At 43.0% G+C, this 17506-nt stretch overlaps 1 protein-coding gene across 3 annotated transcripts in view; it reads left to right on the forward strand.

Moving 5' to 3' along the window:
- TEAD1 (TEA domain transcription factor 1) overlaps positions 1-17506 on the forward strand; it is a 158364-nt gene that overhangs the window by 102564 nt on the left and 38294 nt on the right. Inside the window, exons 3-5 of one of the 3 annotated variants that reach the window (XM_009288834.2) lie at positions 11828-11892; positions 14655-14717; positions 14806-14868. In XM_009288834.2, coding sequence (XP_009287109.1) covers positions 11828-11892; positions 14655-14717; positions 14806-14868 — 191 coding nt within the window. The remainder of the gene's footprint in view (positions 1-11827; positions 11893-14654; positions 14718-14805; positions 14869-17506) is intronic. The other 2 variants (XM_009288836.2, XM_009288835.2) reach the window with 2 other exon arrangements.

Here is a 17506-nt window from a genome sequence, read left to right on the forward strand (position 1 = left end):
GGCATGAGCTGGGAAGCAAAAGAAAGTAGTGATTTACTGTAGAAACAAATAACTAGTAAAAAGATTATCAATAACTGTAATTTTCTTTTGGTTCTCTGGCATGTCCTACCCCTTAAAAATTATTTTTAAAAGAGCCCTGCCATCATCCAAAGCAACAACTTTAAGTAAAATAATTTATAAAGAAAATTACAAATGTTAGGACTCTAATGCATTTGGTAGATACATGAAGCAAAATTTCCTTATGGTTCTCCAGGATAACCCTGCAAATTTTGAAAGGCACAAATGGGTGTTTTCAATTACAATGAAATCAGCAACACAGTATTTACACTGCTGGAGTTGCTGGAGGCCACAGAGCCTGGGGCAGAGGGGCAGAAGGAGTCAGGCAGGCATTTTTCACTCTGATGAATGAGTAGGTTACGAGGAATGCTTCCAAATTTCAACAAAATACATTACGGTGCGGTATTATTTGGTTACTCAGCTCTTCATTGCTGTCTCTTGTAGCTGAGCATCAAAATAAGCAGCGGTATCTTCCATTCTTCAACACCCTCTTGTGTTCTCATACCTGAGTTCAGGATGGCATTAAAGTTTCTTTTTCTCCCCTTGGGCTGGTGTCTTGGGGATCCTTCGGAAGTGCGGGGAATATCGTTCTTCTCCTCCACTTCAGCTCGAATGTCAGTGACCCAGATGGGATCAACAGGGAGGCAGGAATGGGCACCTGATCTGGACAGGTTCGTATCACACCTGGAAGTGTGGACAGGTTTAGGCTACAAAAAGAGTTAAAGAAGTCCTAATTTTAAGCATTTTTTGAGACCAGGTTTGCAAGAAATGACTTACCTTGTAGCTCCAGTATGTTGTGGGTCTGTCTTGTGGGTTCATAATTGGAGCAAAATATTTATTGTACTGTAGCTAGAATGACATTGTTAGCTATAAAATCTCCACAAAATGTTACTTTGTGCTTGGAAACCAAGGTTAGTGTTGGATGTATCCCAAGCTCTTTCATATGCCGGTCAAACGTTTCTCCACTTGGCCCATCTGCTGTCAGAAGCTGTCATCTAACACAAACTGAGTCCAAATACCCTGGACATAATGCAAATTTAAATACCTCTTTGCACCTGCTGTGAAAATAAAGCATCTTAACTGCATGGGACACAGACACCAAATAATTCATAAGCTAAATAAACAGTTTGTGCAAAGAGCTGCACAAAATGCCAGTGCAGGGTCTGTGGAGCTGAAAATGAAGGCAGCTCACAGGGTCCTCCCTCGCCTGCAGATGAACGCCCCCCTCCCCAGGAGCCATATGGTGGGACCCTGTACCTGGCTGCAGGCTCTGGCATTGACCTGTTTTAGACAGCCTCTGGATCTGGCCAGAACCCCCATCACTGACCGAGAGAAGTGACCTGCTCTCTTAAAATCTCATTATAGTAAATGCTGAGTTGAGAAATCATGTCACAGCTTTTCCTGTTTGTAATGTCATCAGTGGAAGAAATTTACCTCCTTAATGCCTCAGCTTTGCTCTCTATTAATGCTGCTATAGGGCATAGTGGAATATATCACCAGTCTGACTGCAGTCCACCGTTAAAACGGGCAGGGAGTTCAAAAACATATTTGGCAGTACACAGACGTGTTTTTAAAAATGTGCTGGATTTTCTGGAGGCTGCTTGCTGTCTGCAAATTGGATGTGTGAGCCTTACAAAGAGGGGGACCTCCATTACTTTTACAGCTCTTGTTTGACAGACAAATCTTGGTTGCTCTCGGCGGGAGTTAGGGGAGATGGTCCGTGGATGTTTCTGGAGTTTCTACATCTGTTTGCCTATTTGTGTGCGCTGACTTGTTCCTACAGATTTCTTTCAAAGTTATATTGTATAAACAATATAATGCTATTCTGTAAGGCGAGTCTTTCGTTATGTTACTTTGTGCAGCCATTTCTGAGTCTTTTAAGTACCATCACTGTGTGCAGTATGAATCTAGTCAAAAGAAACATGCAATATTTCAAGCATCTGCCTCTTACAGTTCTTGAGTCGCAGGCTTGTACTCAGAACCTCAGTGAAGCATCAATACACAATTTAGAGTAATTTTTTGGTCTTTTTGATCATCTCTCTCTGAACTCAAAACACTTTTTTGGGTATATGCAGCTTAGAAACATGTAAGCGTTAAGATATACATTCATTTAAAGCGGTTAGAACATTGTAGTTGTGTAATGTTTTAATATTAAACATGGCGGAGAAAAGGATACTGTTGTAGTGATAGTTAAAGTGGATTTCTTAAAGAATAAACAATAGAAAGCAAACCGGCATCCAAAATTTCTCCTCTGCAAATGAGTGTTACTTAAACAATCGTAATTCCTTTAAAAATGAACTTCATTTTGCCGAAGAGAACAAACAGAACTGAAGCCACCTACTGAGAAATTCTATTTTGCTAATTTTTATCTATTCTAATGCAAATAGTGGTTTTAATCCCCTTAACTCATCCATCATGCATGACAGGTCAGCCAGCCCATTGTCTGTGTATTTGAAGGATTCCTGTCCAAATCAGACTTTCTGTCAGTAGCGTTGGGTAAGAGTATTCTCCTTTCTGAACTGCTCATGTCGCTGAAAAATTGCAACTACCTTGGAAAACAACACAGCAATTACATATGCACGTGGAAGTCGCACGGGGTCTTTGCAGATAGGTTACTAAGAGTTCCTATCATAGCAGGGGAAGAAAAAAGAATGTCAGATTAAGGACATCTAGGGTTTTGTATAATCTACTAAACATCTGTAGCTGATCCAGAGAGATGGCAAAGGTCAAGTTTGGGGATTTTTTTTCCTGTGGGGATTTCTTTGTATATTCTGAAGCCTAAAGATTGCTGTTTGTTTTGAAATGCATTTTTGGTTGCAGTAAAATACAGTTTATAGTAAGTAGAAAATAATACAATTAAAAGGGAGCAAAAAATTTCCATGTATTTTTGTAACATTTAAATTTTAATTAAATGGGGCTTAGAGTAAATTATAAAACCTTCTTTTGTTGAGACAACTGACACTGACAAAATATTAATTAATGAATATTCAGAGAGATCTCTGGATCACTCGTCTCTCTCTCTGAAATATGTTCTGTCTGTGTTTTTAAAAACTCAGAAGAAGAAAATTAATAAACATTGCTTATGTGGAATATTTCCCAGAATGAAGAGCTGCCAGACAGAATCCAATGCATTGCAGTAGTGTCAATGAAGACTTTTGAACCAGATGTGTCTATGGGTCTTTTTTGTTGTTTTCTTTACAACTGAAGCTGGGATAAAAACCAAAAGGTTAAGACTTGACATGAGGAGAATATCTTTCCGTGCTACTATTAGGTCATTTCCCTTTTGCTGTATAAATTAAATTGTGGTATTGCTTCAATCTGGGATCATTTTATTGTTGTTGTTTTTAATACAATACACAAAAAGTTCTTTTCTTTGGAAGTATCATTATGATATAACTTCAATGAGTCATTGTAATTGTTCGCTCATTAGCATCCAAAGGGATTATTTTGGTTATTTTGTTTCTTGGATCTTTTCTTTTCCCTGTCCTCTTGGGCAACCCAGTTACAGTATACTTTGCAAGCAGTTAATTTGTGTATAATAATACTTAAGTGGCTTATTGTAATCTTGTGTATGTCTGCATACACACACACCACTCGGACAGCCCTTATAACCCATTTTAGGAACGCTGCGGTCTTCGTCTCCTCCCGCTCCTGTCCTGGGATTGCCACTTTTGTGCGTGGTCCCTACCTAAATTCAGAGCCAGAGCCTTGGCTCTTGACGGACTCGGTGCAGAGTTAAGCAGCAAGCTCCAGCAGGCCTAAGACACTTGGTTATTTTTTTTGCCCCCACCCCATTCCCTGGAGGACTGTGGGGACCTGCCTGCACCCTTGGCTGTGGGAGAGCTGGGCAGCCCTGGCCCTGCAGCAAGTGCCTGTGCAGAGAGATGGAAATCCTGTGCTTGATGCAGGTTTGAGGCTGATTATTTTCACTACAAAGCAAGTGAAAAGCAGCTCCCATTCTCTTCCACAGGGCCGGAGGAGTTATCTCCCGCCTTATATTCCCACTATTAAAGGCTGCCTAAACTGTGAGTCATCCCACAGATTTGCAGATTTGGGCTAGGGAATAGTAAATTCCCTAGATAGGGCCTCCCATCTTTACTTTAAGGCATTACATATACTGCTGCTTAAAGGGGAAAAAAAAGCAAAAAAAGTGGAGGGGGATCAAGGGAGTGTTTGCATTGGCTCACTTGGCAATTAAAAATACATAAGTGAAAGAATTGCCATGAACTTGCCCAAAGGGCTATAATAAATAACATCCCACATAACTAGTACATAAAGTGTGCTCTATAGTTTTGAATGAAATGACTCCGTTTGTTTTCAGTGTTGTTGGTCGGGGTTTTTTTCAGAATCTTAACAGTTGGAATACAAATAGGCTTATGTTTCTGTAATTGCGGTAAACATATTTTAAAAATCGTTGTTTGATCAACTGTAAATATTACCAGTTCAGAGGTTAAATGCTGTTGTTGAAGTCATTCAGGGAAATCCAGCAGAAGTGTAAATATGGCAGAAAAAGCTAAACAATATGGCAAAGGAATATTTGCTGACTTAAGAGTGCAGGATCAACACCAATATTTTTCCAGTGATGCTAAACCTCTTGTAACTGCTAAATTGGATTTGTAGTTGAATGAAGTATCAGCTGCTGTTGGACAAGCCCATAAAGGCCGGACGGCTGGCCTTTTGTAGGCAGGGCTTAAAGGACGATTGATATGTTTTAGCACTTTTGGGATTATTGTGATTAGGAGGAAGCCATTCTGAATGATAGAGAAAAGGGTGTAAAAACACAGTCCACAGCTGGTAAGCAGCATGTGTTTGCTATAAGGAGAGGTCATGACTAGTTGATCCTGCTGGTTCTGGCATTGATTGACAGTCAAGAAAACTTGATATTATGAAGCAGACCCTTCTTTTTTTCTCTCCCCCTTTTTTTTTTCTTAAAGAAATGATGCTTCTGTTGTGTAAAGCCAAAGCATTTTCAAAATCTGGAACACTCACCAGTTGCAAGCTAAATGTTCAGAGACACAGCTGCAAATCTGGAGTTGTTAAAATATCATCTAGAAATTAGTATTCAACCCATATCTGTGAGAACAGTAAATAGGAGTAACAGAATTAGCTCTGGTGTTTCTGTGTTTGCCTTTTTCATGTGTGTTAGTCTTAACTAAAACCCTCTTTGCCATATAGTAGAAAATTTATGCTAAGTATGTGGAAATTTCAAGTTTGCTGAACTTGTTAACTATTATGCCTCTGGTATATCTAAGATATTTAGCAAGGAATAGTATGTGTAAAAAATATTTTATCATCCAGAAAACAGTTTTATCATTTTATTTCTATTAAACACCTGTCCCAGACAACACGTAGGCTATTTCGTCTTATCTCCACTACCCACTTGGAAACATAGCGCTTCTTTTTTTTTTTCTTTTTTTCTTTTTTTTTTTCTTTGAGCAGCCATCCGAAAGCTCGCAAATGCACATTTAAATAGTTGGATCTCTGACTCTTTTTAGTGGGGCTGTACCTCTTTCAAAATTTGAGTTTAGCATACCACACAGGAAAGAACACAAGCTTGCCAACTCCCGCTGAGCGTTTTTTCAAGCCTGTGAAAAGAATGAATTATTCAGCAGTAAGCATGCTTACAGCTGGCCATTTGGGAGCTTTGATGTGCGAATCAGGCGGTTGCATGAATGCCCTTATTGTCATGTTATGTGTACACAGTGTGTGAATTATTGAAAATAGTGAGGCCTGAGCCTCATCTGGTAGAGATTACAGTGCAGGCATGCTGGGTGAAGGTCTGTAATTGAAAATCCCCAGATGCTGTTTATTTGGCCTATGTCACGTGGCCTTCTGCAGAAAGCTTGTCTGAACAAAATGCTGCCCGCCTGGGAAGCGCCGCCCAGCCCCCTCTGAAGCCCTCGCAAAACCCAGTGCGCGGACGACTTAAACACCTGCCCATAATATTTTTAAAAGCTTAAATTAGATTTGCCTATAACGTTTAAATAGAGGATGCCTTACTTAGGGGTTTAAACTGCTTAGCCAGTTGTTGACTTGCAGAGCTCTTTTATCTACAAGAGGCTTTTTGTTAGCTAATTTAGCTTTAAAGCGTCCTCAGAAGGCGGCACTGGCAAATTTTAGGCGAGCTCTCCCAAAGCCGGATATTCTGCCAGCAAATGAGCAGAAAAGCGCTGGGGTCGAGCGCCGTGGTGGAGCAGCTCTTCCTCTGCGGGCTGTGAGCCTGGCCATCCAAGGGCTCCATGTCCACCTTCTGATGGAGGATAACGTTCAAACCAGCCCATCCTCACTGACGATGTCTGCACACGGACCCCTGCAACACTGGGTGGGATCTGGATCCAGCCCATGCTCAGCAGCAAGACAAAGGGCTCAGTGCCGCTCACAGGGGCTCTCCCAGGAGAGCACTCGCCTGAGGTGCAGCAAGTTTGTCAGCAGGTTCCTCATCAAGCAAAATTCCCGCTAGCACTCCAAATTTGGCCCCAGGGCACATGTGCGGCACTTTGCGATCACCAGGCTGTCATAGCAGCTTCGAGCAGACGCGACCAGAAATGAAGTTTACCAAAACCAGCTGAAAAGCTTTGCCGTGGTGAAAATACGGCCGTGAACATGACTTGGGAGATGAAATGTTTGTGCAGGTCTGTCCCCAGGCTTTGCGCTAAGGATGTGAAATACCTATTTCAAGCCACAGTCTCGTAGAATTTGGAGAAATTCATAGTACGCCACTATCTGAAAAGAATAGGCTTTCCTACTTAGTCATTACTTGGATTATTTTGCTGACTATGAAAACTTTTTAAAATTAGCTGTTCTTTTTCAAATTGCTAACTGGTTTGATTTCCCACACTTGTCTATTTTTATCACATTCGGATGGTGCCTATTGCTGGGAGGGCGGAGGTTTAATTTGTGTCATTAATGTTCTAAATAAAGATGCCCGCCCGCCATGCGGCCGGCAGCTCCACAGCGACATGATGCACCAGCTCGCCGCCCCGCTGCCGGTGGGGACCGGGTTTGAGCAGTGATGCCTGTGGCCAGGACCGAGGGAAAGGGACCCAGCGTGGCTGGGGGCATGTTCACAGCTCATGTAGGTTCCAGTAGAGCTGCTTGTGGTGGCCTGGTGGCTCCTGCGCAGAGGTGGTGGTGCTGGTTTTGGCCCATGAAGGTGTTGCCGGTTATGTCTTCCTCACCCAGGGGGTGATTTTCACCTTTCAAGGCCTTGCCCATGCTGGGCAAGTGGGGCCAAACCCACCTCAGCACCAAGGGTGGCACCTGGGAGCCTCGTTGGGGACCTTTGTGGGGGCTGATGCTTTAGGCTGTTTTTGGAAATAATGTTAGTGGGGGAGGCTTCCCCACACAAGGGCCCTCTGTTAGAGCAACAACTGCCTCCCCTGGGGAGAGGCGGGTGGGAGCCTCCCCGCTTTGCAGCTGCTTCTACTTATTTTGAACAAGAAGAGCAGAAATGTCAGTCCTCCATGCTGCCTGTGAGGTGTCCGGGATCACCACACACTCCCTTGTTTAGGGTGATGCTTCTCAGGGATGGGGCAGTAGTTTGGGAAGGCGGAGGGAGCCTGTGTCCCGCTGGTTGGCAGGAGCAGGGCTGCCCTGGGGGCCCAGCCATTCCCCCAGAGGGGCCACAGTGAGGCTTTGACACCCCACAAAGCCTCACAGGTTTTCTAGCACCTGTACTGTTTTCTAGCTGAACCCCCTTTTTGCTTCCTGCCATGATTAAAAAAGATGTTCTCTTGTGTAAAATGCCTCTTCCTCAGCATCGGTCCACGGAGAATTATAGTTTGCAGTTGCACTGACAGTACAGAAGGACATGACAGATAAAGCCTGACTTTAAAAGGAAAAAAAAAAAACACACAAGAAGAAGCCTATATAAAATATTTGTTGTGGTCCTTTCCTGATCCTTTCAAGATCCTTGGAAAAAGATTCCTGTGCTGTGAAGATGTTTTAGCTGACTGGGCACCTCCCCATGCCTCTCTTTGATACCTGAACCAAAACATTCAAAGTAGGAGACTGTCAGAGCACATGACAAGAAGAAGGAGATGAACATTTACAGTTCATAAACCTGACCTCTTCTCTTCTGCCAGGCAATTTCCCAGATATATATGACAGGGAGCGTGAGGGAGGGTGTGTATGGAAAGTATTTCCACAGCTGAGCTCTTCTTAGAGAAAAACATCTATTTATTAATGAACATTTTTCACCCTGAGGTTTCTAATGGCCAATTAAAGTTCCTTGAGCCCCCTTTTGTTTCAGACTCTTCTCATTCCCTAGAACAGGAAAGGGTGTTTTTAGGATTATTCAGCCTTCCTTTCTTTAAAATCCTCTCTGGGCCCTGGTTGGTCAGGAGATAAGATCTTTTCTGTTAGTATCTGTCAGAGCTGGTAAAGAAGAGCACCAGTGTTTGGTAGATAACATAAAAGCTGTAAACTTCTAGTCGGGGACATCTCTCTTGTATATGTCAGGCAGTGCTTATGTTTGTGTTTATGGCTTTTTGGTAGTCCAAAAAAGAAGTTATGTCTTTTCAGATCATTGTGGCTGGGCAGAAGATACTTAGTGAGCCTCATGATGCTACAGTATCTTCTGCTCTGGCTAAACCTGGTGCATGTTTCTTTGCTGTGTTGAAAACATGGCTGTAAGGAAAACGTAAGGCTGTTGCCTTGGCCACTTTGTATGGTTCCTTCTAGAGTTCCTCCTCCCTGTAAGGTGGAAATTATTCCACCCTGTTGACTCTTCTTGAGCTAGGCTCCAGCTAGACTTCACCTTAAGGGGAAGCGATCACTTTGCAAAACCACAATCTTGTTAGTCATACCCCTGCCGGGCTAGATAGCAGTTAGAGAAACCCTTCCTTGATTCAAGCCGAAGCACTTCATGGATGGACTGGGGCTCAACTGGAGACAGCACTTGACTGGTATTTTGAATAATACAGTCTAGACTTTCAGTGCTTGGTGTTTTTTATAAAGCTGCTTTTCCTGTCAAGTGGCTGCCTGGGAATCTGAGCTTTCCTTTAAAAATAGTTTTTTAGCTCTCTTGACTGGGAAGAAAACTGTGAAACCATGAGAAGGTTTAACTCTTCCTTCCTCAGCTACGGCTGAGGGCTGCATAGGACTGCTGTAATGGGCAAGGGATGGCTGGAGTCACCTGTGTTGTGACCATGTATCTGAAACATCTTCAGTACAGATGGAGGGACAAGACGTGGCAACGCATCCTTTACATCACCTTATAGAGTCATTGACATTGCAGAGTCACCGGCTGCTGCTAAGGACAGCCTGACGATGCTTTTTGCACCAAAAAACTATTCTGGGTGCTTAATGTATTCACATACTTAAAGATATGCAAAGAAGATACTTTCTGGAGGGGTGACATTCCCCAATTAAATCAAAATGTGCATTTAGAAATATGAAAATGTTCATACCACCTATCATACCAGTGGTTGCAGGAATACGGTGATCTCTGAATCTCACCGGATCGCAGAAGGTTGCTCTTGCAGGCTACCACCCCTTCAGGCTCCTCGTTGGCAAGTGGTGAAATGCATCTTCCTGTTTTTTCTTTTAATTTTTATGCACCTCTGCTGTCTGCTAGCCTAGTACTCGTTAAAGGGACACTGCAGAGGCATAAAACGTACCAAACAAGAAGGTTTTGGAAAACTCTTGTCCAAAGCACATTTAGTATGATTTGCCATAGTTGTATACCTTTTCCTCTCCCTTCTCATTGCCGTGGTGTCAGGCTCTCGACCTCTGTTGGTTCCTTTTCCCAGACCGTATGATGTTTTTCCACTGTAGAACTTTGCTATCTAATATTAATGAAGAGTAGAGCAGCTCCATTTCTGTCCATGCCCAACACCTGCAAGTGAATTTGCAGTCCTGTCACTGTGAGGTAGCTGCTGTTACAGCATAAGGACATAGGGGGACAGCCACCACTATGAAAACTAATTCTCCATATTTGAAGTGAACTGCTTGGATGATGAGAAATAACATGAGAACAGAGAGACACAGATTGAGCATTCCCTGGTTTCACCCCATGAACACAAAGGCTCTTGTTCACTGCAAATGGCAAGTACCTTGTGGGCACGACAGGCTGCAGAACTGCTGTCCAGCTAAAAGACAAGGTCTTTGCATGAAATTAGGTAACTAGCTGCTCCTTTTGCATACAGAAATCCCTCATTTGTGTGCGGAAATGTTGCTTGTTTGTGTAAGTGTTTGCTCACGCAAAATTTACCTCTTGAACTTTGTCCTGAAGAGACCTGCTGAAGAGTTACAAACCTCACATCGCCATTACAGTGGCACGTTGCGGGGAAACCTGGCACACAGTCCAGACCAAAACAAAAAGGGAATCGGAGAAAACACAGCTCTATTCTGAAGCATGTTGATATTTCATATTCTAGTACCCATTTAGCAAACAAGCCATGGAAGAGACAGGAGTCATGAGACATTTGATACAAAGGGTGTAAAAGAAGGCTTAGAGGGGAAGACAGAAGGAAAAGGGAAAATGAAGGTCCAGTTTGACTAATTGTGTTCAATCTTCCAGTCAACAAAATACCCTTCAGACATAGGCATGCTACTTCAAAACTTCTCCGTCTCTCCCCCACAACATCAAACTGAAAGAGTTTGAGTCCCTGACTGACAGAATAACTTTCTGCACTCCCCAGCTATGTATTCATCCACTTTAAAATAACTTGGTGGGTGACAAGTTATTTTCTTAATCTCCCTGTTTTCAGCTTGCTGCTAAATCAGTTTTCTCATTTTCTGCACAGGGGCTGCTTATCCCCTGTGCTGAATGCAGACACTCCTCCATAACTTAGGACTTGTTGAACAAGTATATTTAAGTTATTACAACTCATGGAGAAGTAACATAATATGCAGTGAAAATAAACGGGGCACCACGTAAAACTCTGTTATCTTCCATGTCAGCAATATTTAGAAAGGAAATTATTTGGAAAGAAAATGTTAGTTTGTATTAGGTAGCATAATGTGTGACTGAAGAAGAGTCAAATAGCCATTTTAGAAACTTGGAAATACTATACATTTCCAAGCGAAATAGAGCTCTAAATAACAAACCACCGTGTTGGTTGGCCCCACTGCAGCAGGAACTTGGGCACCACAGGGTGACCACTCTTGTACGTAAAGTTGAGAGTGTGATTGATAACCTGCTGAACTGGGACAGTGATTTCCGTCAGTGGAGGAGGCAGAGTGCTTCCTGGCAGGAAGGATAGATTTTGCTGTTCTCCTTGTAGAATTAAAACTTGGAGAAAAGCTGATGTGAAACCGTGACGTCTGGGTGATTGGCACTTCAGCTCGGGTGGCACATGACTTTCTCAAGAGCTGCTGCTCCTCCCAGCAGGGGTCCAGGTGGGCGCTGGGGGGGGGCGCAAACGCCACCCAGCACGGTCAGAAGCAAAACCAGAGGAGCCCAGACCTCGTGTCAGCCGCCGGGATGGGGGGTTCTCCAGTGAGAGATTATCCTGGGCACCACCGCTGACCAAGGAGGTGCCTCTCTGCCTGCAAACAGCTGCAGGACTTCAGTGGGAAAACACTGAACCCATAGCCCTCTGCACATAGTTCATGTGGAACATGAAATGTCTGTTAAGGAGAGAGAAGAGAAATACGGATGAACAATGAGAAATACTGATAAATAGTTTGCAAAGGAAAAGTGGAGTAGGTGTAAGAAAACATAAGCCTCATATGCATGGAACTCGTGTGTTTAAATGTGGTATTTTGATGGTGTTTATGGATATGATGCTGCTTGTCCCTTATAATGAATTTTTCTTTGTTTCAGGTAGGAATGAATTGATAGCCAGATACATCAAACTTAGAACAGGGAAGACACGGACCAGGAAGCAGGTAAAATAACCCAGTGGGGAAGTATGCATGTCAGTGAATGACAAAACATGGCATTTTTGGCTGCAGTGGCTGTCTGTGCTTCAGCTCTGATGAGATGATGTATTGACTTCACTGTTCAGATTAAATATATGCTATTTAGAAAATATTTATAACTTTTTTTTTATGTTGTGCATCATTTCAGTGGTGGTTTGAGGATGCATTTTTTATTAACCTATGTGTACATGAAGCTATTATCCCCTGTATTTGGGAAAAAAAAATTCAAAAGTTGAAGCAGAAGCATAAAGCATTGTGCCTTATTTCTCTATAAGGACAATTACAGAATATAATAATTATTTTGAGATGGTGAATAATGGAACTTTTAAAGTCCAGCCAATTCACCGATATAATAGAGGTTATGATCCTTGGATATGAGAGGTAAATAAATAAAAACTATCTAGCGGGACTGATCCTAATCATGCTCTCAGGTCACAGGCAGTACTTGCTACAGGATGAAAAAAATAATAAAAAAATTTGCCTAAGAGCCTTCAGGCTCCTGGTCTGTGACCATGGTAAGATTTCATTCATCAAAGAGTCAGAATAAACCTCTAACCAGCCTTAAGTCTTTTTCAGATGATTATCACATAACCATTAACTTATCTCATATGACTAAATCCTTTAATTTATAATATCCATGGTGATCAGCAGCCTCACAGAAGGCACACACTCTGTGTAGTTTATGCAGTGGTTACTAAACCCTTGCGCTGTTTCAAAATGCTTCACAAATCGCCGAGTCCCCTCGCTTTCTCTAACATCAAGTGCAAGATTCCACTTCTCCCCATCCACGTGCGTGACAAAGGGGAAGGCAGAGGCTTGTACACTTGCATGCTAAGCGTGTTTTGTAATGCAGGGAAAGGTGATGCTGAGTCAGCACACACAAAGATGGCCTGCTGCCAGCGCTCAGATTTAAAGCACTTTGGACTGGGTGGTATTTTGCCCTGGGTGGTGTCCTTTGTCAGTTAGGAAGAAAACGTACGTACAAGGGATGAAAAAAGACATGAGAAAGCACCATATGGAGAAGGAACAAACAAAAGATTGGCAAAGAAATCTGAAACAAAAGACAAAGTCCCAAGTTCTTCCCTGCTATGCCCATGCGAGCTCCAGTAGTCGGGGGTTACGCTGGGATCTTAAAATCCCATCAGGAGTCAAAATGCAGATCTTGGGGCTAGATCCTTGGCCAGCACGTGCTGGTAGAGCTGCGGTGAAACCAAGAGGGCTGTGATGGCTTACATATGGCGATGTTCTGCCTCCGTACTTGTACATCCCTCTATAGCGATTAATAAATCACTTTGAGTGTTTAGAAAAGTTTGATTGTCGTTACTTTTGAGTTTCAACTGAGCAATTAAATGTTACAATTGTGCTTCTTGTATAACCTTTAACACCACTAATATCCCACTGAAAGCAAAACAAATGAACGTGTGAAAACTTGGTCTATGTGTTTGACTACAAAATTGCTTAGTAAGCAATAGTATAACTCTGAATTACTGCAAACTGGGTCCTGAGCTGCTTTCTGAAGAAGTCTCTGAAGGTGGCCTTCAGGGGCTGTGCTCATTTATGCATTACTGTTTGCTTCCCTACTAAAAATACAGGCTTTTTGGTACTGTTGTCATGGAATAGTCTTACAGAGGGAGGAAATCAAGTTTTGTTTCTCCTTTTCTTTTGCTTTGTTCTTTCCCAGACAGGAATTGTAACTAACTTAGGAGAAATGTACAACACTTGATATGGTATGCCCCGGGTCAATTAAGAATAAGAGATTTCTCTTTAGTGGTTTTTACCATCGCTGCAGGTTTTAAACCTTCACACAGAGGGCTGTAGGATGCTGAGCACTACTGAGCAATGCTGGGCAGCATCATTAAACCCTCATCATCAATAGCATGGATTTCAGTACGTGCCTGAGTAAACAGGAATGTGAATCTGGGCCCAGACCCTTCACTGCACAAGCAACAACTTCTGACCCATAACTGGTCTAGTGCAGGACTGGGTTTACACAAATTTCTTACCAAAACGTAATGACGATGGGCCAAACCTGGACATTGCTCAAGCTGATGTCAACTTACTGGTCCCCACTTACATGAGTGTTTTGTGGGCAGACTTGATGCTGAGATTACCGAGGGAGCCAGCACAGATTCAGGGACCTATGTTGTACCAGTATGTTATCGTTTGTTCCAGAATTTAGAGCATTTCAGCAGGGTCAAAACGCAGCCTGAGGCTCCTCATTGGAGCTGCAGAACACAATAAATAATGGATAAAACTTCTCGGTGCCAAGTTATGTCTCGAGCCTAGTGGCAAATGGTCAGAGTGGGCATCTGCATCCCCGGCAGATGGGGTAGAAATCCTGTCGGCTCCCAGCGCGAGAGCGCAGGGCCCGGCCACGGATGGGATCGGTACCAAAGCACGTGGGCTGCGTCCAACTGCGAACTGTGTCTTCTATCTTGTAGCTGAATGCACAACCTGGTGGGTTACAATTTTTTTTTTTCTTTTTTTTTTTCCTTAATCAAGTCACTGCAGTGATGACCTGTATTGTTAAGCCTCGGTGCTAAGAGCTTGGTGTCTGGCTGGGAATGTGGTATCTTTAACAGCAGAGCTTACTGAAGATGCAAATAACTTCCTCCCCTCAGAAAAGTTATTTTTTTAAAAAGAAAAAAATAGACATTTTAAATTTGATTTGCTTTTTGTTTTTCTTTTGTTTGTTGTTTTTTTTTCCCCTATAAACCTGAACAATGTAGGTGTCTAGTCACATACAGGTCTTAGCAAGAAAGAAAGTTCGAGAAATTCAAGCCGCCATTAAGGTACGTTTGGCTTGCCCAGTTGTAGGGGGCTTTTCATCTCCATGGTTACAGGCTTTTCCTTTGTTTCCTCCCTTCCCCTACCCTGCAGGTGTCTAGTCACATTCAGGTTCTTGCCAGAAGGAAATCTCGTGATTTTCATTCCAAGCTGAAGGTATGCGCTTTTCTGCTTTTGGGCTTGTGGTTGCTATGCCTGTCCCTTCCTCCTCCCCGCGGTGATGGGCAAGCGCCTGGTGCTGCCGTGCCTGTAACCTTGTTTCCCTGCATGTGGTAGCTGTCTGCGTCTCTTTGTGTTTAATCTCTGGTTTCTGCACTAGCATCCACTTTAAAAACGTTATTTTAACACTGTCCAAATGCAAAGTGAACTACTCTTTGTAACAGCTCAGCACCTAAACCTGTTTTTAACCCGTTAGTCTTTTTTTATTTTTTTTAACAGTTGAGTGCTAAGAGTGTATTTAAATACACGGGGTTTTTATGCAGTTGTGTATAAGCTTTTTCTTTTTTGCTTTTTCCAGAGGGGTAATTGGGGTAATTGTTTTCCATTCCCAAATGTTTTTTGTCTGTGCTTTTGAAATGCTATCAAGAATACTTAAAATAGATCGTTTATTCCAAGTGCCAGAGAGCACAGCTTATCAAGATTGCTCTAACTATAAGGTGTTTCTAGAGTACAATCTAGTATCACCTCAAGTTACATACTATTTACAAGATTCCCTGAAATTTTATTTTTTAAAGTAAAATATTGACATTTAATCTTTGGAGAGCCTCAGAGTCCTGTTCAGGGAATATTAAGTACGTTTGCTTAATCTGACGTGATGAATTGTACATGTCCCTGTTTTCCCTGGTTTCCATAAAATATATTCTAAGGCTAAAAAGAAACTCTTGGAAATGCTTAATAGGGGTTTCTTGGATTGCTTGTTTTTTCAAGTTTTCCAGCGGAGATCTTGGGACCCTTTTTGTTTTGTTTTCACGTTACTTAAAAGTGGAAGAGGGGGTTTTGCAGTTTTTGCTGTTGATTTTTTTCTTTTTAATAAAAAGCGAAGGAACTTGTAAATCTTTTACTTCCCTCCTTTTTTCTTTTTGTCAATTTTTTTTTCCAGATGAGAACAAATCACGTTTTTGTTCTAGCTGAAAAGCAAAATGTTTCAGAAAGTAATTTCACAATACTAAGCGGTGAGCACTGCAGATGCTTACCACGATCCTGGAACTGCAGCGTATAAATAACAGCCTGGCTTTGTAACAGGCCTCCTTGACAGAAGCACTGGGTTTTTCGTCCGCAGTGGGCAGCATGCTGGCAAGCTTGTATGGCTGTTGGTGGCTGGCTTTTTAGCTGCACTGGCTGAGCAGTTGGGGTTCGTAAAGAACAACTAAGACAACTTAAACATACTGCTTTTTAACCGAGGGTGCAATAATACAGAGATATGTAGCATTTTAAGCTTAAATTGTCAATCCTTGATGCCTAAAATTAAGTATGTAAATAGGTGGCCTTACTTTCAGAGGTGCTCAGGGAGTTTTATAGGACTAGTGAGCGCTCAGGGTTACAAAAATCAGGAAGCCCACTTAGGTACCAAAATACAGGCCTAGGAGCCTAACAAAAATATTGGATTTACTGTTCTAAAATACTTCCCTTTCTGAATGCCCCAAATAGCTTAAAATATGAAGACACTTATAAAGCAAAAAATATTTTTAAGTACCGCACCTGCTGTCTGATTTTTATTGAAGCTTTCCAAAGAAGAAAGAAGCTAAACCCTAGTAATATTTGAGACCTCTAGCCTAGATGCCATTTGCAGTAAACAGACATCCAGAGGGATTTTTCATTTTAAGGAGTCACCTGAAGAAGAAAAGAACTGTTAGGGCAACAAAATATTTTGTAAGGGCTTCGGACCTTGCTGCCCCTTCCCACCTGTCAGTGGGTTGCAGCTCCCCCAGAGCTGAGTAGAAAGTGGGGGAGCCACCATTTTGGTGCAAGGAATTGATTGCTTCAGGAAGAGTCTCCCACCTCCACGCCCCCGATGCTCTGCAGGGGCATTTGCTTCGACTCTCTACAACTACACGGCGAGGACAGAGTGCACGCTGGTGACAGAGGTTTGCTGGCCTCTGCCCTTGCCACCCTCCAGGCATCACTGACGGCAAAAGCTGTCCCAGCCCTTCCCCAGCAGATCTTGCTGACCAGTGGGTCCTGGGCTGCTCCTCCTGCCCCTGCTCCAGGGTACTCACACTGCCCCCAGGATTTAGCTCCCCTGGAAGCGCTGACACAGTCCTGGTGACTCCTCCACGGCCCCCAGCCGGAGGGGTGCCCAGAAAGGGCAGAGGAGCCAGGCTCTCCCCATCTCCCTCCTCTTTTTCTTGCCTGCCATTCTTGGTCTCGGCAAATGAGATGCCATGGCACGACATCAGCCCTCTTGCACAGGCTTCTTCCAGAGAAGTTGCAGCCTCCCACAGACCTTTTTCTCCCCACATGGAAGAGATTAAACTTTGATGCAAGAAGGTGCCGTAAGGGAGCTGCCTTTATGAGGAAGAGAGCCCTTGCTTTTTCTGCTGGGGAGCTGCAATTACTCTCTAGAAGTGGGAGAAGCTGCTGGTTTTGGACCTGAGAAGGAACCTCGCTGCTCCAGATATTTTGTTAGCGCTACTGCCTGTTTTTCTTATTATTCCTGTATTGAACCATCCGTATGGTCCAGAGTCCTTTGAAAACTGCCTGAGAAGGATATCACTGATGTGAAAGTAAGACAAAGTGAATACATTTTGGCATCTATGGGCCATCTTGGGCCATTCCAACGGGAAGCCTGGACTTC

Source organism: Aptenodytes forsteri, unplaced genomic scaffold (genome assembly GCF_000699145.1).
Source record: "Aptenodytes forsteri isolate BGI_AS27 unplaced genomic scaffold, ASM69914v1 Scaffold8, whole genome shotgun sequence".
NCBI classification, from domain to species: domain Eukaryota; kingdom Metazoa; phylum Chordata; class Aves; order Sphenisciformes; family Spheniscidae; genus Aptenodytes; species Aptenodytes forsteri.